General features: G+C 40.7%; 1 protein-coding gene across 2 annotated transcripts in view; it reads left to right on the forward strand.

The window, feature by feature from the left end:
- Positions 1-871: 871 nt before the first annotated feature.
- LOC129819670 (splicing factor, proline- and glutamine-rich-like) overlaps positions 872-25152 on the forward strand; it is a 35433-nt gene continuing 11152 nt past the window's right edge. For both annotated transcript variants that reach the window (XM_055876141.1, XM_055876142.1), the window contains exons 1-9: positions 872-1681; positions 14716-14904; positions 15006-15307; positions 15417-15512; positions 19518-19714; positions 19805-19889; positions 19968-20082; positions 20171-20213; positions 20403-20497. In XM_055876141.1, coding sequence (XP_055732116.1) covers positions 1016-1681; positions 14716-14904; positions 15006-15307; positions 15417-15512; positions 19518-19714; positions 19805-19889; positions 19968-20082; positions 20171-20213; positions 20403-20497 — 1788 coding nt within the window. In that variant the 5' untranslated portion in view covers positions 872-1015. The remainder of the gene's footprint in view (positions 1682-14715; positions 14905-15005; positions 15308-15416; positions 15513-19517; positions 19715-19804; positions 19890-19967; positions 20083-20170; positions 20214-20402; positions 20498-25152) is intronic.

Below are 25152 nucleotides of genomic sequence, written 5' to 3' on the forward strand. Positions count from 1 at the left end.
ACCAAGCCGCACTACTTCTTTAACACAGCGCGCCTCCAACCCGTAAGCCAGCCGCACCAACGTGTCGGAGGAAACACCGTGCACCTGGCCCCCTCGGTTAGCGCGCACTGCGCCCAGCCCGCCACAGGAGTCGCTGGAGCGCGATGAGACAAGGAAATCCCTACCGGCCAAACCCTCCCTAACCCGGACGACGCTAGCCCAATTGTGCGTCGCCCCACGGACCTCCCGGTCGCGGCCGGCTGCGACAGAGCCTGGGGGCGAACCCAGAGACTCTGGTGGCGCAGCTAGCACTGCGATGCAGTGCCCTAGACCACTGCGCAACCCGGGAGGCTGGTATCACATGTGTTTGATACCATTCCATTAATTCTGTTCCAACAATTACTATGAGCACATCCTCCCCAATTAAGGTGCCACCAGCCACCTGTGATGTGAGTGTGTGTTTGTGTGTGGGTAGAGTCCAGTGTGATGTCAGTGCAAAAACAATTAAGATAATTAAATAAATAATAAAGTGGGTAAGCAGTCTCATGGCTTGGGGGTAGAAGCTGTTCAGGTGTCTTTTGGTCATGGACACATTTTTTAAACCTTAATTTAACTAGGCAATGACGGCCTCCCTAACGCTGTCCGGCACCGAGATGCAGTGCCTTAGACTGCTGCGCTACTCGGGAGCCCAATATTCAATTTGAATGAGTGTATGAGATTATTAGACTGATAAGGGTTACACGGACCGTTAATGTGAAATGACTAATACTTATATCAAAAAATTGTTTTCAAAAACACAAAGAAATGCTTGTTTACAAAAAATTCACATCCGGAGATTCCCGATATGTAAATAATTCTGGGAGGGTATACGCATGCGCAAGTGCTATTTCTTTCTAAATCAGGAGATACGTCGACGTTAATGAATCGCCATTTTAGAAAGAAGGAGAGCTGTTCGGAACAATAGCAGTCAGTTAGCTACGTGCTTCAACGTTATAGTACATATTTTTATTTTATCCAGTGATCCTACAACGCAGAAATGTCTCGGGACAGATTTAACCTTAATGTTAGAGGAAATAATCGTGGAGCTGGATTTCAACGCCGGGGAGGTGCTGGCCCGATGCGAGGTGGAATGGGTAACATGAATAATTTTAGACAAAACCAACACCCTTTTCAAAGAGGGCCTCATCCCGGTAACTTTGGAAAACCACCCAACCAGATACCTCAGATAACCCCTCAGAAGCCACCCGCACCAACTCTTTCCCAGCCAGGCGCTCAAGCGATTCGGCCACCACCTACTCCTGGCCCTGCGCTAACCATGAAGGGCCCCATACAGCAACAGCAGGCCGCCGCCGCCGCAGCAGCTCCGGTCGCCGTAGCGGCAGCAACTCCGACGACCGCAGCAGCAGCAACTCCGATGGCCGCACCTCCGGCGGCCGCAGTAGTAGCGCCGGCTGCTCAACCAAAAATGCTGTCCCCACCTCCGAAGCCTGTTCCTCCGAAACCCGCACTTTCATCTCCCCCACCAAACCAAATTAAAAAACCCGCTCTCTCATCTCCCCCACCAAACCAGATGAATAGAAACCTGCAAAGACCAGGACCCGGCAACGCCAATGGGAATAAATCTGCACCCGCGAACAAAAAACCTGAACCTCAAACGCAGAAGAACACTTCAAATGAGGCCGAAGAAGCCCAGCCCCCCAATGTGAGTAACGACGTTAGCTATGCTAGTTAATAACATTACGTAATTAGTATGTTAGCTACTTACTTAGCTTAAAGACAGGTTATTATATCTAACGTTAGATATGCATATGTATTATGTGAAATAAAAGTGGGCCCATGGCATTGAGCTAGTTAAGCGTTCCATTCACACGCTGCGGAGTTAGCCTGCTAACGTAATTAGCTAAGCTAGTTGGCTACGTGTGAGGCACGTCGGCCATTTTGTGAGAATCGGGTACATTTCGACAATGTTACTGAAAGCGGATTACTAGATATGCATCCACACTACGTACTTTAGCGTAACGTTTCGAGGAAAGCCACTGTGAAGACACAAATGTAAAATATTTGTGGTGCCGCGGGGAATAATGTATTTGCAACAAAATTACACATCAATACATGGCTATTGCTGTTACACAGTGAAACACCCGTTGGAAAAAAACAACGGAATAAGAAACAAGGCAATGAGACATTAATAACAGACATTCAGAAACATTACTTATAATAAAGTTTAACAAGTTTGAGGGATTTATATAATTGTTGCAGTTCAATAAGGAAAAAACGCTCAAGTTATTTTACCCATTTATATTCGTTAATATTTTTGGCCAGGAAAATAATAATGTTAATAAACTAGTTGTAAATTACAAGGATAGGCATAATGCCATTTAATATCATCAAATGTGAAGATAGATATTTTGGAGTATTTATATACGACCATTCATGACTTTCAAGCCACAGTTTTCTAGAATGGTGGCATAAATGCTCAATAGATTCTCAATCAGAATACTTTTGTTAACCTTTTGTGCAAGAAATCGTTAACAGGGCAGTTGGAGGACACTGTTAAAATTGAGCGATTTTTTGGGGGGGGGTAAACCGGACAAGTATGGTGAAGGTAGTCGCTTTTTTCACATCCATAGCAAAATATTGAATTTTAATCACACATTATTTAAATAAATACCAATGGTATCAACATTGTTGCATTTTTTTATATTTTTTTTATACAACATGTTCAGGTCATATTTTCAAATAAAATACATTTGTCACATGCGCCGAATAGAACAGGTGTAGTAGACCTTACAGTGAAATGCTTACTTACAAGCCCTTAATAACCAACAATGCAGTTTTAAGAAAAATAAGTGTAAAGTAAGAAATAGAATTAACACAATTAAAGAGCAGCAGTAAAATAACAATAGTGAGGCTATATACAGGGGTTCCCATACAGTCAATGTGCGGGCACCTGTTAGTCGGGGTATAGAGGTAATATGTACATGTAGGTAGAGTTGGTGACTGCCAAAGTGGGAACAACCGCGTGTTAAGTCCAAGTAAAGGAAGTGGAATTGCTTTGCAAACCTTATATATTTTCCTGAAATGTACCAATTAACTCATCAAAAGGCAAATTCCCTAATGTTGTCAGACAAATCACATCACATACAAAACGAGTACCCTTGTCAAACCAAAAGCCTTTAAAAAGAGCTTTTCTATTCATTTTAATACATCTATTATTCCATATCGCTGTTTCATGGGCGGAAATTGTATCATTCTTCCTAAAATAAATAAATTTGCTTGTGAACCTATAACAATTTCATAGGTAATTTAAGGGTCAAGACACTTAAATAGGAATTCAAGTCCACCAAATGTATTAAATAGACTTAGGAATGTGATGCCACGTAGAGGTAGGATTAGATTGGATTAGATAGGACTAAATATAACAGAATTGACCTTTTTGATGTTATTAGAAGATGAAAAGGGACTGACTTGGGTGTTCTTAGTTAAGTCTCGGGCAAAATAATTTGACCCAACATTGAGATTGTATTGCAGCCAATGACTTCAAGAAACTCTTATGGAATTAATTAGAGAATCTTTGAACATTGATGTTTTTAGTGTTTTTAGTGATAACTGTTAAAAATATTTAGGGATTGTTATGGGGGTAATGTTGACAGTCACAGCAATGAATTGACATGTGATCACAATTGACATGTGATCACATTTGTTGAGGTTGAGTCAAACCAGAGGCCAAAGAAAGTGTATTGATTCTGTCAATAGCCGCCTTATCCTTTAGTAAAAGGCCAGTATCATTGTTTATATCTTTGCCAAAAATACGGATCCCTTTAAAATTCTCAGGGTTGTTAATAAGGTAAATACATCTGTGGCTAAAATAAATAAGAGGAGATTGGACAACCCTGTCTTATTACTCATAGCCACTGCACTGCTAGTATCATTAGTCATCATCCTGAATAAAGTTGTGTTCTGAAGTGTCAAAAGCCTTTAAAAAAAATCTGAACAATATAACCATCTTCTATGAACTTACTGTCTAAAAATGTCTAAACCCAATATGAATACCCCTTTAACGAAGACTGATTTAAAGTTTCACTGATTATATCAAGGCCTTTTTTCATCCTATTAGCATAGACATGGGCTAGTAACTTTTTGCCCCGTTGCCAACAACGTGATTTGTCTAATTGTCCAAGTAAAGAGTCATTCTTTTGTTTGTGTATTAGAACCATTTTTCCCGGTCTCAAAGGAGGAGGTAAGGTGGCGATGGCAAAACCCTCTTTCTAGACTGAAAACACTAATTCTCATATCAGGCCAAAGATGTTAAAATTCAGGAAATTAGGCCATCTGATCCAGGAGATTTACATGTAGGAATGTGTTTAATGGCTTGGTCCAAATCCATATCTACAATGAACAAAAATATAAACGCAACATGTTAAGTGTTGGTCCCATGTTTCATGAGCTGAAATAAAAGATCCCAGAAATGTTCCTTTTGCACAAAAAGCGACCTTTCATTTTGTTCAAATATTTGTTTACATCTGTTAGTGAGCATTTCTCATTTGCCAAGATAATACTTTCACCTGACAGGTGTGGCATATCAATAAGCTGATTAAACAGCATGTTCATTACACGGGTGCATCTTGTGCTGGGGACAATGAAAGGTCACTCTAAAATATGCAGTTTTGTCACACAACACAATGCCACTGATGTCTCAAGTTGAGGGAGTGTGCGATTAGCATGCTGACTGCAGGAATGTCCACCAGAGCTGTTGGCAGAGATATTGCCTTACAATTGGCTCATTCGTCCCCCTCCTGTCCCCTGTAATTATTCCCCAGGTCGTTGCTGTAAACGAGAACGTGTTCTGTCAACTTACCTGGTAAAATAACGGCAATTATAATTTTTTTATGTTCATTTCTCTACCACAAGCCACCTCCGTTGTTTTAGAGAATTTGGCAGTATGTCCAACCGGCCTCAGAACCGCACAGCATGTGTAACTATGCCAGCCCAAGACCTCCAGATCCAGCTGATGAAACTGAGTATTTCTGTCTAATAAAGCCCTTTTTTGGGGGAAATATTTCTGATTGGCTTTGCCTGGCTCCCCAGTGAGTGGGCCTATGCCCCTGCCCAGTCATGTGAAATCCATAGATTAGCGCCTAATTTATTTATTTAAATTAACTGATTAACTGTAACTTGGTGAAATCGTTTGTTCCGTTTTTATTTTTGTTCGCTATCAGATACAGTTTCTTAAACCTTCTCTAGGCTTAACAGAGTTTATCAAAAAAGGAATCGAAGTCGCCTTCCGATGAGGTCCATACAGTGAAAGTGTATTTAGTTATTAATATTATTAGTTATTATTGTACTTCACTAAACTTTCTAGAGTTTTTCCCCGTTAACCTTTCTAGGACACACGTTCCGCTAGCGGATCCCCTCGACAAGTCCAATGCAGCAAATGAAAGATAAACATCTTGTTAATCTACCCATCGTGTCCGATTTAAAATAAATAAAGAAAAAAGAAGCTTTACAGCGAAAACACAACATATGATTATGTTAGTTCACCGCCAAGTCCAAAAAACACACAGCCATTTTCCCAGCCAAAGATAGGGGTCACAAAAAAACAGAAATAGAGATACAATTAATCAGTAACCTTTGACGATCTTCATCAGATGACACTCATAGGACATCATGTTACACAATACATGTATGTTTTGTTTGATAATGTGCATATTTACAGTGGGGTAAAAAGTATTTAGTCAGCCACCAATTGTGCAAGTTCTCCCACTTAAAAAGATGAGAGGCCTGAAATTTTCATCATCAAACATCATGCTTTGGGGCTGTTTTTCTGCAAAGGGACCAGGACGACTGATCCGTGTAAAGGACAGAATGAATGGGGTCATGTATCGTGAGATTTTGAGTGAAAACCTCCTTCCATCAGCAAGGGCATTGAAGATGAAACGTGCCTGGGTCTTTCAGCATGACAATGATCCCAAACACACCACCCAGGCAACGAAGGAGTGGCTTCGTAATAAGCATATCAAGGTCCTGGAGTGTCCTAGCCAGTCTCCGAGATCTCAACCCCATAGAAAATATTTGGAGGGAGTTGAAAGTCCGTGTTGCCCAGCAACAACCCCAAAACATCACTGCTCTAGAGGAGCGCTGCATGGAGGAATGGGACAAAATACCAGCAACAGTGTGTGAAAACCTTGTGAAGACTTACAGAAAACGTTTGACCTCTGTCATTGCCAACAAAGGGTATATAACAAAGTATTGAGAAACTTTTGTTATTGACCAAATACTTATTTTCCACCATAATTTGCAAATAAATTCATTAAAAATCCTACAATGTGATTTTCTGGATTTTTCCCCCCTCATTTTGTCTGTCATAGTTGAAGTGTACCTATGATGAAAATTACAGGCCTCATCTTTTTAAGTGGAAGAACTTGCACAATTGGTGGCTGACAATACTTTTTTGTCCCACTGTATATCCAAAAATCTCAGTTTATATTGGCGCCATGTTCAGAAATTTCTCTAAAATATCCGGAGAAATTGCAGCGAACCACATCAAATAACAGAAATACTCATCATAAACTTTGATGAAAGATACATGTTTTACATAGAATTAAAGATACACTTGTTCTTAATGCAACCGCTGTGTCAGATTTTTTTTTTCTATTGCGTAAAAAGAACACCACGCAATAATCTGAGACGGCGCTCAGATATAAACAACATTTCTCCGCCATGTCGGAGTCAACAGAAATACGAAATTACATGATAAATATTCCCTTGCCTTTGATCTTCACCAGAATGCACTCCCAGGAATCCTAGTTCCACAATAAATTGTTGTTTTGTTCGATAATGTCCATTATTTGTGTCCAAGTAGCTACTTTTGTTAGCGCGTTTAGTACACACACCCAAACGCTCGTGCGGGTCCAGGCAAACGTCGGACGATAACTTCTAAAAGTTATATTACAGGTCGAATAAACTTGTCAAACTAACTATAGAATCAATCTTTAGGATGTTATCCTAAATATTCAATAACGTTCCAACCGGAGAATTCCTTTGTGTCTGTAGAAATAATGGAACGCAAGTCGATATCATTTGGAATGCGCGTGACCAGGACCTGGCACTCTGCCAGACCACTGACTCAGACAGCCCCTCTCCGGCTCAACATCACAGTAGAAGCTTCATTCAACGTTCTACAGACTGTTGACATCTAGTGGAAGGCGTAGGAAGTGCAAACAGATCCATATCCCGCTGGGATTTCAATAGGCGATGAGTTGAAAATCGACTAGCCTCAGAATTCCCACTTCCTTTTTGGGTTATACTCACAGACATCATTCAAACAGTTTTAGAAACTTCTGAGTGTTTTCTATCCAGTAGTAATAATAATATGCATATATTAGCATCCGGGACAGAGTAGGAGGCAGTTCAATTTGGGCACGCTTTTCATCCAAAGTGTATGCCCCCTATCCCTAAAAAGTTAACACTATCAACGTTTCCCTTTACTGTGGCAATTATGATCGAATCAACGCAATATTAGACACTTTTTCAATGCAACAGACCAAAACAAACTATCCAATTGATTTTGTTGTAGGCAGATCGCGTCGGAGTAGGATTCTAGTGCGTGTCAATACAATAACTCAGGCCATTCTCGACTCAGACCTGTGCGGCATAACCAATCAGAGCTGCAGTAGGCCTATATGCAAATAGACCATTTCCATTTACTTTGAACTGGACTGTGTTTACAGCTGTGGTCATGAGTAGATAAACTTGTTTTGAAATCAAAGCAAGAGCTGCATATAGCCATGTGCACATTTTGTTCATATCCGTTGCTAGTTAGTGAGTTATTAGCCCAGTTATAGATCACTTGTAGTCAGCAAAAGGGGAGTTAATTGCTTCCAACAAGAGCACAAAATGTGTACATTTCTAGACATTTGAAAAGCGAGTCATCAGGAGCGACATTATAATCACCTCCAACAATAGTGTTATCTGTTGAATATTTGTTTTTCAACTCAATTTAGACTTTGCTAATAGATGTTAGGTTGTTTCTTGACTTATATTATAACCATAATGATTTACTAATATGTAATGTGACCCTTTATATTCCAAAACAACAGTTATCCAGTGACCCTCATCACACTTGCTTTCTAAAACTGTACCTGGAAAAGTATTGTCCAAGTATTGCCACACCAGCAGAATGAGATGAGCCATGGCTAAGAATGATCTTGTCACCCCATTGTGAAGTCCATCATTTTAAGTCAGCATCTGAGGAATGCAACGGAGTAAATAAAGGTCTTTACTAAAAATAGCCATGGGTTTTACATTGTTGCGTAAACTCCTGGTGTTCAGGGGTAAAAAGGAAAGTGATATGTTGAATGAGGAGAGTATCTGAGAAACAGTTGTCTAGAATAAACGGCGACCCTGAATAATATAAAAGTAGCATAAGACCTTCAACATTAACTTGACGAACGGTCACGAACATATAAAGGAAAATAAATGGATAGTTTGTTTAATAGCACATCTTATATTAATAGTTTACATCTTCAATTGAACTCTCAAACTTAAAATAAACAACTGAGGTCTAATCAAGCCATATGAAAAAAGTGTTTACGGTAGTTCATGTTTGCAGACAGAACTTGCCACGACAAACAATATGGCCCAAAACTATATACATTTGTAGAAGAGCTTCAATCAGTCACGTAGCTTCAAACCCCCCCGCGAAAGAAAGCTTTTATTCCCCAGCATCTTGCCTCGTCGACCGGTGGCCACATCTTTGCATGGGCATCCCTGTAGCGCTTGCTTAAATCTTCGGCAAAGCGAATGCCCGTTTCCCTGGAGATCGGCCCCAGCTCTCTGCACCTCGTCTCTCATGTTCAGTCTCATTGGCGCTTGTATTGGTCCTGTTCTGCGCAGCTCCTCATTTTCTTTTCAGGGCATCAACTTTATTTTTCAAGTTTCACGTCTGTAGTGATATCCTTAATGCCTGCTGCATTAAACTGTAGTTTTGGAAACGTTTGTAATCAAGAGATTATTTTTATGAACCCTCATCAAAGCTATTCAGCCGAAAAGCTTGTCAGATGTCTAACTTCTACTTCATCACAATCCCGGATCCGGGAGCACCCCCATCAGTAAAAAAGCTGACTAGCATAGCCTAGCATAGCGTCACAAGTAAATACTAGCATCTAAATATCATTAAATCACAAGTCCAAGACACCAGATGAAAGATACACATCTTGTGAATCCAGCCATCATTTCTGATTTTTAACATGTTTTACAGGGAAGACACTATGTATTTCTATTAGTTAACCACGATAGCAAAAGACAACTTTTTCCCCCACCATTTTTTTTCTGCATAGGTAGCTATCACAATTTCGACCAAATAAAGATAAAAATAGTCACTAACCAAGAAACAACTTCATCAGATGACAGTCTGATAACATATTTATTGTATAGCATATGTTTTGTTAGAAAAATTTGCATATTTCAGGTATAAATCATAGTTTTACATTGCAGCCACCATCACAACTCTCACCAAAGCAACTAGAATAAATACAGAGACCATCGTGAATTACCTAAATACTCATCATAAAACATTTATGAAAAATACACAGCGTACAGCAAATGAAAGACCAAGATCTTGTGAATCCAGCCAATATTTCAGATTTTTTAGGTGTTTTACAGCGAAAACACAATATAGCATTATATTGGCTTACTACAATAGCCAACCACACAACAGCATTGATTCAAGCCAACAATAGCGATAACGAATAAACCAGCAAAAGATATTAATTTTTTCACTAACCTTCTCAAACTTCTTCAGATGACAGCCCTATAACATCATATTACACAATACAAATAGAGTTTGTTCGAAAATGTGCATATTTAGTGGCACAAATCGTGGTTATACAATGAGAATAGTAGCCAAGCTGCCAACAATATGTCGGGAGAAATCTTGGGAGAGGCGCCTAATCTAATCAGTAACTAATCCTAAACTTGACTAAAAAATACAGGTTGGACAGCAAATGAAAGATGCATTAGTTCTTAATGCAACCGCTGTGTTAGATTTTTAAAATGAACGTTACTACGACATACAGCGTGTGTTAACCTCTACAGAGTACCTAACCCGGATCCGGGAGCACCCCCCACCCCCCCCCACACTGATTAGCATCGCTAGCATAGCGTCACAATTAAATAGTAGCATCTAAATATCATTAAATCACAAGTCCAAGACACCCAATGAAAGACACAGATCTTGTGAATAAAACCACCATTTCAGATTTTTTAAATGTTTTACAGGGAAGACACTATGTAAATCTATTAGCTAAACACGTTAGCAAAAGACACCATTTTCTTACTCCAACAGTTTCTTACTCCATCAGGTGCTATCACCAATTCGGCTAAACTAAGATATTGATAGCCACTAACCAACAAACAAATTCATAAGATGACAGTCTGATAACATATTTATGGTATAGCATAGTTTTTTTTTTTTAAATGTGCATTTTTCAGGTATAAATCACAGTTCTACATTGCAGCTGCAATCTGATATAGTGCTGATGCAGCTAGAACAATTACAGAGACCAACGTTATATAACTAATTACTTGTCTTAAAACATTTCAGAAAAAATACACAGCGTACAGACATTGAAAGCCCAACATCTGGTGAATCCAAACAATATTTCAGATTTATTAAATGTTTTATAGCGAAAACAAAATGTAGCGCTAAATTAGCATAACCAGGCCACCCAGAACCAACTGGGCGCGCCCGACCAGTTCACATGCACGACAGATATATGAAATAACATCGTAAATTGGGTCTTACTATTGCTGGTCTTTCATCAGAATGTTGATCAAGGTGTCCTTAGTCCTGATGAGTCGTTCAATCCATTCACAATGGCAACTTCCCCTCTTCATTTAGCCTGGGTACTGGTCGACTGGCACGGTCCCTGTCCAAAGTTAAAAAACTCAAAGAACGGAACACGGCAAAACTCCCGAAAAAATTCTAATAATCTGATTAAACTATATTGAAAAAACATACATTAACCTGTCTAGGATCAGCGTGGCGCTAGCGGCACACCCCCCCCCCCCCCCACTGAAAAACCAGTGCCGCGAAATTCAAAAAAAATTTTTTTTTTAAAATATTTAACTTTCACACATTAAAGTCCAATACAGCTAATGAAAGACACAGATCTTGTGAATCCAGTCAACATTTCCGATTTTTAAAATGTTTTACAGGGAAGACACAATATGTAAAGATGTACATCTATTACCTAAAAACACATTAGCATAATCCACCATCTTTTATTTGTCCACCAACACCAGTAGCCATCACCAATTCGGCTAAACTAAGATATTTATAGCCCCTAACCAACAAAAAAACTCATTAGATGACAGTCTGATAACATATTTATGGTATGGGATAGGTTTTGTTAGAAAAAAGTGCATATTTCAGGTAGATGGCATAGTTTACAATTGCACCCACCGTCACAAATGGACTAGAATAATTACAATGAGCAACGTGTTTACCTAACTACTAATCATCAAACATTTCGTAAAAATACACAGCATACACCAATCGAAAGACACAGATCCTGTGAATACAGACAATATTTCAGATTTTCTAAGTGTCTTACAGCGAAAACACAATAAATCGTTATATTAGCTTAGCACATAGCAATTAGCAGCCCAGCATTGATTCTAGCCAAAGTGAGCGATAAAAGTCAACATCGCCAAAAGATATTAATTTTTTCACTAACCTTCTCAGAATTCTTCCGATGACACTCCTGTAACATCACATTACAACATGCATATACAGTTTGATCGAAAATGTTTATATTTAGCCACCAAAATCATGGTTAGACAATGTGAAATGTAGACAAGCTGGTAAAGAAAAAGTCCTTGCGCCACTTAGACAGTGATCTACTCTTATACATAAATACTCATAAACGTGACTAAAAAATATAGGGTGGACAGGGATTGATAGACAATTTAATTCTTAATACAATTGCGTTATTACATTTTTTAATTTATCCTTACTTTTCAATACAGTTTGCGCCAAGCGAAGCTACGTCAAAAAACATGGCGTCCTAAGCCACTAAAATGTTTCGACAGAAACACGATTTATCATAATAAAAATGTCCTACCTTGAGCTGTTCTTCCATCAGTATCTTGGGCAAAGGATCCTTTCTTGGGAGAAATCGTCTTTTGGTGGAAAGCTGTCCTCTTGCCATGTGGAAATGTCAACTGCGTTCGGGATGAACTGAAAAGCATGCCCAACTTTTCACATCGTTGCAAAAATAAATGTCCCAAAATCGCACTAAACGGATATAAATTGCTATAAAACGCTTTAAATTAACTACCTTATGATGTTTTTAACTCCCATAACGAGTAGAAACATGACCCGAGTAATATTACCCCCTTCACTAATGCTTGGAAAAGGTGCGGGCCGGTGTCCTCTAGGCGCATGACGCAGCTCCAAAAGAATGACTAGCTTCAGGGTTTTTTCATTTGTGGGGCCTGTGAACGCGCAATCGACCCCATTGGAATCGTCATCACGTAAAGGCATCCAGGGGAAGACGTAAGAAGTGTCCGTATAGTCATAGCAACGACAGTGCCCTTTTAACTGACTTCAGAAGAGTGGCCAACATTTCTCAAATCTGACTCCATGTCAGGGAAATTGCTGTAGAATGGGCTCTGTTCCACTTAGAGACAAAATTTCAACTCCTATAGAAACTATAGACTGTTTTCTATCCAATAATAATAATAATATGCATATTGTACGATCAAGGATTTTGTGGGAAGCCGTTTCAAAAATTAGCCAAATTAGCATAAATAGTCTAAACAGCGCCCCCATCCCCAACAGGTTAAGATGATATGGTCACATGTATCAAACAAACTTCGAGACGGAGATAGTTTTCATCCGTAACGTCAGCATAACAAAAGACAATAGCACCTCTAAAACGCGCGTTTCAGAAAACCTGAAGTTGTCGGTCACGCTAAAGAAATAGGTCTTATTTCACGTCAGTACAAGATAAACAAAAAATTTCTCCTCTGACAACTTCCTGACACCCAGAGGAAGACGAATGAAGTGTGTTTCGGGTCATAGGTGGCATGACCATATATAGGCAGAGCGTTGAAGCGAGCATACACATCTTGCAATCTTCTTCTGGCTCAGGGAAAGTGCTGTGAAATGACCTGTGTTTCACTCAGAGACAAAATTGGAACGGTTTTAGAAACCATAGCTTGTTTTCTATCCAATGGTATATGGTTATATGCATATAGTAACAGCAATAATTGAATAAGAGGCAGTTTAATCTGTAGAGGCAATTATGCTAATGCGAAACAGCACCCCCTGTATTCTCAAGAAGTTAAAGCGAGATCGCACCGAAATTAATGGCGGAATATGAGTTTTACATTTTTCAACAGAACAACGAATTAACATCATAAATAGTTGTTACTTTTTGATGAGCTTCCATCAGAATCTTGTGCAAGTTGTCCTTTGTCCAAAAGAATCGTTGCTCGGTTGTAGATTGTCGCCTTCAACTTTGGAATTAGCAGTAAACATTAGCCATGTGGCCCAGACGTGCCCAACTCACTAGAACGCAGCACAAAGAAATATCCGAAAATCGCAATATACTGATATAAACTGATATAACTCGGTTTAAAATAACAACATTATGATTTCTTTAACACCTATACCGAATAAAATCAGAGCCGGATATATCTAAGGCCTCCTGAGGTCTGTCTTGCGTCATGGCGAATGTTGAAAAGAGTGGACCCCACGTTCCCAAACCCTTTATATGGCCTCAGATCTGCCTAGCAACACCATTCCAATTCTCACTATTTGCTGACATCTAGGGGAAGGCGTATGCAATGCATCTCGACCAATAGACGACTTGCAAATTAATAAACTGACCTCAGAACAGCCTGACTGATTTCAGATTTCTCACTTCCTCACAGGAAAATTGCTCCAACTTGAGTTCTGTTTTACTCACAGATATAATTCAAACGGTTTTAGAAACTAGAGTTTTCTATCCAATAGTAATAATAATATGCATATTGTACGAGCAAGAATTGAGTACGAGGCAGTTTAATTTGGGATCAACGTTTTTACAAAGTGAAAACAGCACCCCCTATTGAGGAAAGGCTAAAACCTGGATTGCCGCTATGATTGTTTCGGTGGTGATGGGCTGGGGTGGTTGAGTTTGCCTGGTGTCACTTTCTCGTTGTCTCTTCAGGTTGAGGGGTTTCGAAGGGGTTATTTGAAGACTAATTCACCCAATTGTGGTACTATTTTTTTTCGGGGGGGGGGGGGGTGTCAAAATCCTCCATATGGTCTACGTTATCCACCTCGGTTACGGCGGCTCCCTCAATTTTTGCTAGCTTCTATCTCCGCTAACGTTACTAGCGAGTGCTGATTTCTTGCTAGCTAGTCTTGGCACAACTTACTTGAAGTATAACAAAGTGGTAAAGTTTTGTTTGATAAACCACCAACCTAATTTAAGGAAAATAAATGTTAATTTCAACTGTTCGTCAAACTATAATTAGGGCTTGAATTAAATTTAACGTTTTCAGGACCTCAATTTAATGCGACTGAGGGGGTTGGTATCATGCATAGACTAAACTGTTTTTTGTTTACTGTACTTGTAATTAATGTTACCCATAGTTATGTTCTATTAACAGAATACCTAGGGCATTTGTCAGGCTAAACATTATAGTATTGGAATCTGAACTGAACGTTGTATCTGTCTGCAGGAGTTGCGAGCGACATTGTCCTCGTTGCGCAGACCTGGCGAGAAGACATACACTCAACGATGCCGCCTTTTCATTGGAAACCTTCCCAACGATATCTCGGATGACACATTCAAGAAGCTGTTTGCGAAGTATGGCGAGCCCAGTGAGATTTTCATCAACAAAAACAAAGGCTTTGGCTTCATACGGCTCGTAAGTTTACTACACTAGTTAACATAAACATTGTCCTTTTGGTAGTTATAAACATTGTAATTTTTGGTCTTTAATGCCTTGTCTAATTTCTACTATTCCAGGAATCCCGTGCATTGGCTGAGATAGCTAAAGCTGAGCTGGATGACGTACCCATGAAAGGCAGACCGCTTCGGGTGCGCTTTGCAACTCACTCGGCTGCACTGTCTGTGAAGAACTTATCACCTTTTGTTTCCAATGAGCTACTGGAGGAGGCCTTTTCCCAGTTTGGAGTGGTGGAGAGGGCTGTTGTAATTGTAGATGATCGCGGGCGCTCCACTGGCAAGGGCATTGTCGAATTTGCCTCTAAACCTGCTGCACGAAAGGCCCTGGATCGTTGCAATGATGGAGTCTTCTTGCTCACCACGTAAGTGATTTACATGAATTTGGTACCATTCAGTAGAACATGAAATGCAAGTGAAGCTTTCTCCTAAATGCTCACATGCTGTAATTAATTGGTACTTTTGATGTCTTAGGTCACCTCGTCCAATCGTCGTTGAGCCCCTCGAACAATACGATGATGAGGATGGTCTACCAGAGAAACTGGCACAGAAGAACCACAACTATCATCAGTAACCTAACTTCATATAACTAAATCGCCTTAACACAAAAAGCCATATGCTATTGATTTTTCTTATTACCCCACCCACAGCATTCCGTTGTGATGTTCGTATTGAGGAATTCATTTTTAACATTGAAAAAAAAAGTATTTAACCTTTATTTCACTAGCAAGTCAGTTAAGAACAAATTCTTATTTACAATGGAACAGTGGGTAAACTGCCTTGTTCAGGGGCAGAATGGCAGATTTTTACCTTGTCACCTAGGGGGATTCGATCTAGCAACCTTTCGGTTACTCGCTCAACGCTCTAACCACTAGGCTACCTGCCGCCGCCGCTACCTGCCGCCCCCTAAAAGCATGGAACTGTAGGTATTGTAGCCAGGTGCTTCCCAGAGGGCCATGTCATGAAAATTACACAAACACCATCAGTCCCTAGATCCCAGCAAAGATCTGCTAACTTTCATTTATATCCTATCCTAATATCTAGCTTCAAAATGAAGTGTTTTACCATTTCATTTTCAGAACAACCAGGGCTACACGTTGATTTCATGAGTTTCATCGATGAATGTCAATTTTAATAAAATGAGGTCCGCCAAAGCAAAAACTTGATAGATAATGAATTTATATGAATGCTCACTAGGAACCTAATATATATAACTAGTCAGTGACAACTGTTTGGCTTTTGTGATAGCAACTATGTGAGCGTATACAGTGCATTCGGATAGTATTTTGTTACGTTACAGTCTATTCTAAAATGGATGAAATAATTTCTCTTCCATCTACACACAATACCCCATAATGACAAAGCAAAAACAGGTTAAGACATTTTTGCAAATGTATTAAAAATAAAGATACCTTATTTACGTAAGTATTCAGACCCTTTGCTATGAGTCTCAGATCAAACTGGTATTGAGTCAGTGTGCGGGGATACAGGCTAGTTGAGGTAATTGTTCAGCAGTCTTAAGGCTTGGAGGTAGAAGCTGTTGAGGAGCATTTTTGTCCTAGACTTTGCTCTCTGGTACCGCTTGCTGTGTGTCAGATGCTGAGCAGTTACCATAACAGGCGGTGATGCAACTGGTCAGGATGCTCTTGATGGTGCAGCTGTAGAACCTTTTGAGGATCTGGGGACCCATGCCAAATCCTTTGTCTGCCGAGGGGGGAAAGGTTTTGTCGTGCCCTCTTCACAACTGTCTTGATATGTTTGGACTATGAAAGTACGTTGGTGATGTGGACACCAAGGAACTTGAAACTCTCGACCTGCTCCATTACAGCCCCGTCGATGTTAATGGGGGCCTGTACGGCCCGCCTTTTCCTGTAGTCCACGATCAGCTCCTTTGTCTTGCTCACATTGAGGGAGGGGTGGTTGTCCTGGCACCACACTGACAGTTCTTAACTCCTCCCTATAGGCCGTCTCATTGTTGTCGGTGATCCCGCTGTTGTGTTGTCAGCAAACTTAATGATGATGTTGGAGTCGTGTTTGGCCGTGCGGTCGTGGGTGAACAGGGAATACAGGAGGGTAGTAAGTACACACCCCTGAGGGGTAGAGGTCGACCGATTAATCAGGGTCGATTTCAAGTTTTCATAACAATTGGTAATCGGCATTTTTGGACAACGATCATGGCCGATTACATTGCACACCACAAGGAGACTGTGTGGCAGGCTGACTACCTGTTACGCAAGTGCAGCAAGGAGCCACGGTAAGGTGCTAGCTAGCATTAAACGTATCTTACAAAAAATAAGCAATCTTAACATAATCACTAGTTAACTACACATGGTTGATATTACTAGTTTATCTATCTTGTCCTGCGTTGCATATAATCGATACGGTCCCTGTTAATTTATTATTGATTCACAGCCTACATTGCCAAATGGGTGATTTAACAAGCATATTTGCGAAAAAAAGCACCGTCGTTGCACCACTGTGTATCTAACCATAAACATCAGCGCCTTTCTTAAAATCAATACATTTACATTTAAGTCATTTAGCAGACGCTCTTATCCAGAGCGACTTACAAATTGTAAAGTTCATACATATTCATCCTGGTCCCCCCGTGGGTATTGAACCCTGGTCCCCCCGTGGGAATTGAACCCACAACCCTGGCGTTGCAAGCACCATGCTCTACCAACTGAGTCACACGGGACCAAGTGTATATATTTTTAAACCTGCATATTTAGTTTATATTGCCTGCTAACATTAATTTATTTTAACTAGGGAAATTGTGTTACTTCTCTTGCCTTCTGTGCAACAGTCAGGATATACGCAGCAGTTTGGGCCGCCTGGCTCGTTGTGAACTGTGAAGACTATTTTTTCCTAACAAACACAGCCAAATTCGCCAAACGGGGGATGATTTAACGAAAGTGCATTGGCAAAAAAAGCTAAATCATTGCACGAATGTACCTAACCATAAACATCAATGCCTTTCTTAAAATCAATGCACAGAAGTGTATATTTTTAAACCTGCATATTTAGTTAAAAGAAATTCATGTTAGCAGGCAGAGTCAAGGTATATGCAACAGTTTGGGCCGCCTGGCTCGTTGCGAACTAATTTGCCATACTTTTACGTAATTTTGACATAACATTGAAGGTTGTGCAATGTCACAGGAATATTTAGACTTGATGCCACCCGTTAGATGAAATACAGAACGGTTCTGTATTTCACTGAAAGAATAAACATTTTATTTTTTAAATGATAGTTTCCGGATTCGACCATATTAATGACCAAAGGCTCGTATTTCTGTGTGTTATTAAGTCTATGATTTGATAGAGCAGTCTGACTGAGCGGTGGTAGGCAGCAGCAGGCTCGTAAGCATTCATTCAAACAGCACTTTTGTGCGTTTGCCAGCAGCTCTTCGCAATGCTTCAAGCATTGCGCTGTTTATGACTTCCAGCCTATCAACTCCCGAGATTGAGGGGGACATAACTATTTAATACATTTTAGAATAAGGCTGTAATGTAACAAAATGTGGAAAAGTGAAGGTGTCTGAATTCTTTACGAATGCAATGTATATTATGGACACAATGTCTTCCAATGATCTTCTGTCTAGAAAAAAAAAACTTACCTTCAAACAACTCTTATGTAGTTTGTGAGCGCCATAGAGCAAAACATGTTACATGTTCGTAAGAGTGTCTGCTTTTCATAGATGGCTTTTACGTTTGTATAAAAGACCCGGCCTGGGCCTCTTAAGGATCTGACCTTGTCTCACAAACACCGCTCTAGCTCAGCCCCCCGTTAATCATGCATGCCTACTATCTATGGAGTCAGAAGAAATGGGCGAATCTCTGGTACAACCCAAAAGTCTGTAGCTCAAACACACAATGTTTAAATGTGGTTAGAAGTCAAAACACGGCTCCCGAGTGGCGCAGCAGTCTAAAGCACTGCATCCCGGTGCTTGAGGCGTTACTACAGATCCAGGTTCTAAGCCGGGCTGTGTCGCAGCAGGCCCTCGACCGGGAGACCCATGAGGCGGCGCACAATTGGCCCAGCGTCGTCCGAGTTAGGGGAGGGTTTGGCCGGCCGGGATGTCCTTGTCCCATCGCTGTGGCGACTCCTGTGGCGGGTTGGGCGCATGCATGCTGACACGGTTGCCAGATGCACAGTGTGTCCTCCGACACATTGATGCGGCTGGCTTCCAGGTTAAGCGAGCAGTGTCAAGAAGCAGTGCTGTTTGGCAGGGTTGTGTTTTGGAGGATGCATGGCTCTCTACCTTCGCCTCCCGAGTCTGTACGGGAGTTGCGGCAACGGGACAAGACTAAGTGCCAATTGGATATCATGAAATTGGGGAGAGAAAGGAGTAAAAAGTACCCGCCCCAAAAACTCACCGTGCCTGCAGTACAGTGTGGACTCATTGGGCTAAAGTCACTGGTGGTGTTTACCAGAGGTCGGGGGTTGGGTTAGCAGATACCACAGTTGTTAAAAACCCATTGCGTTTGATTTTTCAGAAAATTATTACCCCTCTTGAGTACCACTTTTTGTTGTATGTCTTAGTTACAAGTTGATTTCTATTCTAACACCTGCAGGGAGCGGGAGGAGCCACCCAGGTTTGCCCGTCCTGGCACTTTTGAGTTTGAATACTCTAAGCGTTGGAAGTCCCTGGACGACATGGAGAAGCAGCAGCGCCAGCAAGTGGAGAAGAACATCCGCGAAGCCCGCGAGAAACTGGAGGGAGAGATGGACGATGCTTTCCATGTGCACCAGGCCAACATGATCCGCCAAGGCAAGCTTAACTGGACAGACCACCACTTCTCAAAATGGAAGGCTAGTTAGATGTAGCAGTGTTTTACATGCGTGTTCGTACACTGTTTAGATCTGCTGAGGCGTGAGGAGGAGCTACGACGCATGGAGGAGATGCACAGTGCGGAGATGCAGAAGAGGAAAGAGATGCAGCTCAGGTATTGAAACTTGTTAGAATAACTGTTTAACACACAATTTATTGGAGTGTTACTAAAACGTGGCAGTATGCTTTACAGGCAGGAGGAGGAACGTCGCATACGTGAGGAGGAGACGCTCCGCCAGAGGGAGATTGAGGAACAAATCCGGCGCAAGCGGGAGGAGGCCTACAGAAGTGGGAACTTCATGGACAATGTAAGCTGAGCAGAGTACCATATCACCATTCAGACATTGACATTTGCATTTGAGGTATATGCATGTTCTTACGGTATTGATTTCACAGAGGGATATGAGAATGACTCAGGGTGGCGCCATGGGCATGGCTGGTGAGTAGTGAATCTTAATATTTTGAATTTGTAAAAAATAAAAATTAGTTTTTGTTATTTTCATCTTGTTGTTTTGAAATGAGTGTAAGACGTTTGAGACTGCTTTATAAACATATATGACAACATTGCCCCCAAGGGCTGCCATGACTCATTGTAATGTTTGACATGTAGTCCTGTTGTCCCTACTAGACAATCAATTTGGCTCACCCAACCAGAAGTTCCCCATGGGACTCCAAGGCATGGGGGCACCTAACGCTGGGGGAGCCATGATGCCCAATGAAATGGTAATGTATTCCAAATGGAGTAGAAGACTAATAGGGCCCAGTTGGGGGTGGGTTCCTCCACTGGTTGCTGTAGTTGTCATCTGGGAGAGTGAAGTGGATGGTTTTGCTCCGGTCGGCCCAGGTTCGAAGCTTGTGTGCTGACAGTGTCTTCGTAGGCTTCAGTACCATGTCGAGATTAAATTTGTGCGTAGCAGTTTTCAGCAACAGCATGTCCCCTCAGTTCCTCCACTCTTACAGCCTGTTTTTCAGCTGAAAATAATCAACCTGTACTAAACCCAGTGAATTGCTTTCCAATGCTTTCTTAAAGCTCCTACGTTGTGTAATAGACCTATTGCAAGCCCTGTCTTGTGTGAGCCAGACAGGCACATTTTCTTGGCAAGTGGAAAGATGTCACCTGGCAGCATTTTTATTTGGTGGAAAGCCTTTTTAGTTGAACCACTTTCCCATACTGTCATTGAACTTCAATCGATCACATGAAATGGTGTAGATGGTGTCTCGGTGTAACCTGGAAGTATTTTTAGGGGCTTCAGTGTGAAAAGTGAACTTTCTGCGGTGTTCTCTTGTAGCATGGCAGTTGTTTTAACATTTTCCCGGCCACCACCTTGTCCAAGCAATTCAAATGAGGGGATTTAGTGCAGGTTGCTTTTTGAAGCAAACATGTCTCTTGACATAACATTAAGCTAATGAGTAAGCTCTTTTAGTGCAACTTGCATATCACAATATGAAGAACTGATGGTGACATTCATTGCCCTGGGACTGCTTGCTGGATACCTGTACTATTTGTACCCTGTGGGTGAAATAATAGCCAGAATGTGATTAAGGCATCCACATTAGGCCTATGGCAGGCAGGTGTATTAATGTCCTTTTGTGTTATAGGTTACATACAATTAATACGTTGACCAGTTAGATGTCTGGTTGGTAACTTAGGAATTGTCCGACGCAAAGCTGTTCAAGTCCATTAAAATGGGTACAGCTTGTGCTTTGTATACGTTGTTATACTGTCAAGGATATATCAATTAATGTAATGGAACACAGCCATTTTGACGTAAGGGTGGCAAACGATCTGACAGAAAAACAGCTAGTCGGCTGCTTTTGCAATGGGTGAGCAGTTACTGGTATTCAGTACTGGATTGTACAGTTTGACAATGTATCTGGTGTATTTCTTACTGATAGCACCACATCCGTTTTTCTGTTCTTCACTGTAAGCAATGCAGTATGAACCCAACTTTTAGTGCAGTGATCGTGGAGATCCTCTTACCCAGAGTGTAAGATGGCAGTAACAGTAGACATGTTACTGGCTAGACTAGCTGTTCTTGCCGCTACACACATGGACGCGATGACAAATCAGGATCCATTTAGTCAAGTTCACAGTAGAACTACCATTTAATCGGCCAAGTATTTATTAGTTTGAGCAAAAGGGCTGTTACGCCTACCTTACCTATGCCTGCCTCTTTTCGGCTAATTTTCTCCAAATAGAATGAACAATTAATACATACACTTTTTACACTATGTGCCTAGGTCAACATGCCTGTATGTGATAACTCATTTTGAGTTTGGGCATTTTAAGGTGTATAACTTGGCTTAATTCAAACAAGTGTTCTGAAAATGACTGGGGGTGGGGGGGCTCTGTCTACAAATTTGTAGAACACCTTAAAGGAGAATTTTCCTATTTCTAAAGTCAATCTCTATTTTTTATTTAAATGGAATGTTCTAGAAGGGGCCAGACAACTTTTTATTTTGTACATTTTGGCTTGTTTTTGACACTTACCCAAGCTGCGATAACACTTCTTGATTGCTCGTTGTGCCATATCGGGTCACACAAAAGATGGTAACAAAAGTACTCAAATATGTATTTTAAGAAATGGGGATGCTCTCAGTGTAGTTGTATAGGTCTTCAGATGTACACATGAAATTGTTATTCCAAACTTTTTTTCACAACACTATTATCAAGGGTTGGAATCGGTTCAGGGAACAGAATCGAAAACTGGAAAATTTAAGAATTTCAGTGAACAGACTTTAAACTGGAACCAGAAGTGATCTATACTGTTCTGGAACAGAACTGTTATTCTAAAAGCATGGGAACCGGTAAATAATGTAATTTTACGTTCTGGGCAATTTTTTTTTCAGTCCCACAATAATTAGAACAAAGCTCCGATGCAAAGCCTTCACTGAAACTTATTCCAGCATCTGCCTGCCAGCTGGAAATCTGTGTGTGTGTTTTTCCCCTCCCCTCTGAAGCATAGATTAGTTACTGTAGCCTACTGATGTCAAAAGCATGATTTGGAAATTGGGGAGATGTTTTAAAGAATGGATTTGCTTTTTCAATGCTAGTTAAGTTCGATACTATATGACGTTTCACATTGTATTTATTAAAGCTGCGGTAATTAACCTTTTGGGTGACATTAACATAGAAATGTGTTATAGATTTGTCATTCTCATTGAAAGTATGTCTAAGAAGCGGTAGATCTTTCTATCCTTCTCGTTCTTAAGTTTTGTTTTCGTCTTACTTTTGGGTTTGTACACCAGCTTGAATACAATACTTTTGCTTCTAGACTTTATTTTGCAGCGGTTTAGATGGTACAATGATTATCTTATTTTCTAGTGCTGCACTGCTCACAGAAGCTTGCTAGCTAACGTTTGCGCTGGTCCAATGTTAAACCAACTCAGAAGTTCAGACATTCAAAGTCCCTCCATAGAAGCCACACCTATGTATGTATAATTATTTGGGATTAATTCAGATCATGCATGTGATAAGATGCCCAGCGCTTAAAGGCAAGCTTCCTCATCCTCTCTCGATTTCTCCTCATTTAAGTTGCATCTCGCACCCTTCACTGTGACTGGTAGCACAGTTTCTTTCGTTATGATTAAACCATGCTGTTTACGGCAAAATAGAATTTGCTCTTAATGACTTTACTATACAGATTAACTCGCTGACCCGTTCAATAGCAAGCTGCTCTATCCGCACTGATTAAAGTAATTCGTCGCACTAAATTTAAAACATTTCAGGGGATTAACCAATTAATCTACGTGATCCCAATTAAAACAATAACTAGTAATGCTACATACTCAAAGGTTACAATCTCCCCTTTTAAAATGTATTTTCACAGATTGATTAATAGGCGAAAACGTTTTGGTCGGTACCAGAACCTTGCAGGTCCCCTAAACAGGGGACTTTACATCTAGAAGGTTTTAAAAAGAAACAAAGAAGTATATGAACCTGCCATTGTTTGTTTAGAACATGTTCAGAACTTGTTTTGCTGGTTGTAGCAGTGGAAGAGAGGAAAAAAGGATATATTCAGAACGAAACGATTGGGGAAATAATTTGGGTTCCAACCCATGGTTTCTAATCCGTTTTGGTTTAGTTCCCCATGCAGCTGTGCAATGCCGAGCGTGTCCCTGTAGTGCACGGACATAGACAGCGCAGCACCGCTGGTAGAAGAGTGTCTTGAGTCGGCAAAAAATGTAATTAAACTTTGCGGATAAAGTTTGGAATGATTCCATGTCATGTGTACAACATCTAAAGACCAACACCCCTTTGCTTGGAGTGTCTGTTTCTAAAAGGACATTTGGGGTAAATTGTTTTGTTTTTGTTTGTCTTTTGCGTGCCCTGAGACTGAGCAAAGAGGAAGTGAATTGCGGCTGCTGCACTATTCTCAAAAACAAGCCAAATCACTAAAGGGTGTAGACCCTATAACATGCCATTTACATAAAAAATGTAGCACTTAAGAATCATAAGATTGTTGTGCAGGAGCAGGGTGACCGTTTTGTGTGTGTGTGTGTATACAAAACAAACCAAGATCTTTTTGGTCCAGGAACTTAGATCAGGATTTGCCGCAACCGCTGTGAAACTTCAATGAAAAGAGTCTTAACCCGTGTTGGCCTCATTTGCCCAACTGACGGCATATTTACACATGTGATGCATAGTAAATTGTAGAAGGTTTGGTTGGCGAAATGGCATAATAAAGCATTGACCAACCGAATAACATGGCAGGATTAGGCCAATGAACATCTATTTGAATTAGGCCTAGTCTATGGTGAGCCGGTAGACTCAAGCTTGTAGTTTGTAATGTGAAATTCATTCCTGCCTTAAGTTGTTCAGTTTTTTACCAAGGCCATGAATGTTAAGTTTAACAACGGGCAAGACTTGATGTAGGCTCATTGATTCAAATCATATATTTCCAATTTATTTCCATTTGGAAGGCCAGCAATACTGTAGTTGTTCATTATTACTTGTGTAATTAAGCAATAGAGGCAAGACGAGCAACAATAGGGTTACAGCTATATTGGAAAATAGGCCTAATTTTATAAATCTCCTTTTTTAAAGCGTTTAAGAAAGTGGAAGTATAGCACTGAAGTGCATTTATCAACTGACCAGTCTGGCCAACCTGTACATTTTGGCATTAAACTTAATCTTTGAGCCTTCGGGCCATAGCCGACTGGCAGGCTTCCCCTAAATGCTCCATATGATGCTAGTAGTGAGTGATGTAGCCCAGCCTTTGGCATGCACAGCAAACTATGCTAGGACATAACTAACGAAAACATTACCCTTTCTTCCTTCTCCGTATGTTACCTGTGGCACCTGTGGATCTGCGTATTGGAACTATTTCAACGAACGTTTCCCTTGGACATGTCTCCTGCTGTTTATTTTGTCATGG

The sequence above is a fragment of the Salvelinus fontinalis genome, chromosome 22 (assembly GCF_029448725.1).
Source record: "Salvelinus fontinalis isolate EN_2023a chromosome 22, ASM2944872v1, whole genome shotgun sequence".
In the NCBI taxonomy this organism is placed as follows: Eukaryota; Metazoa; Chordata; class Actinopteri; order Salmoniformes; family Salmonidae; genus Salvelinus; species Salvelinus fontinalis.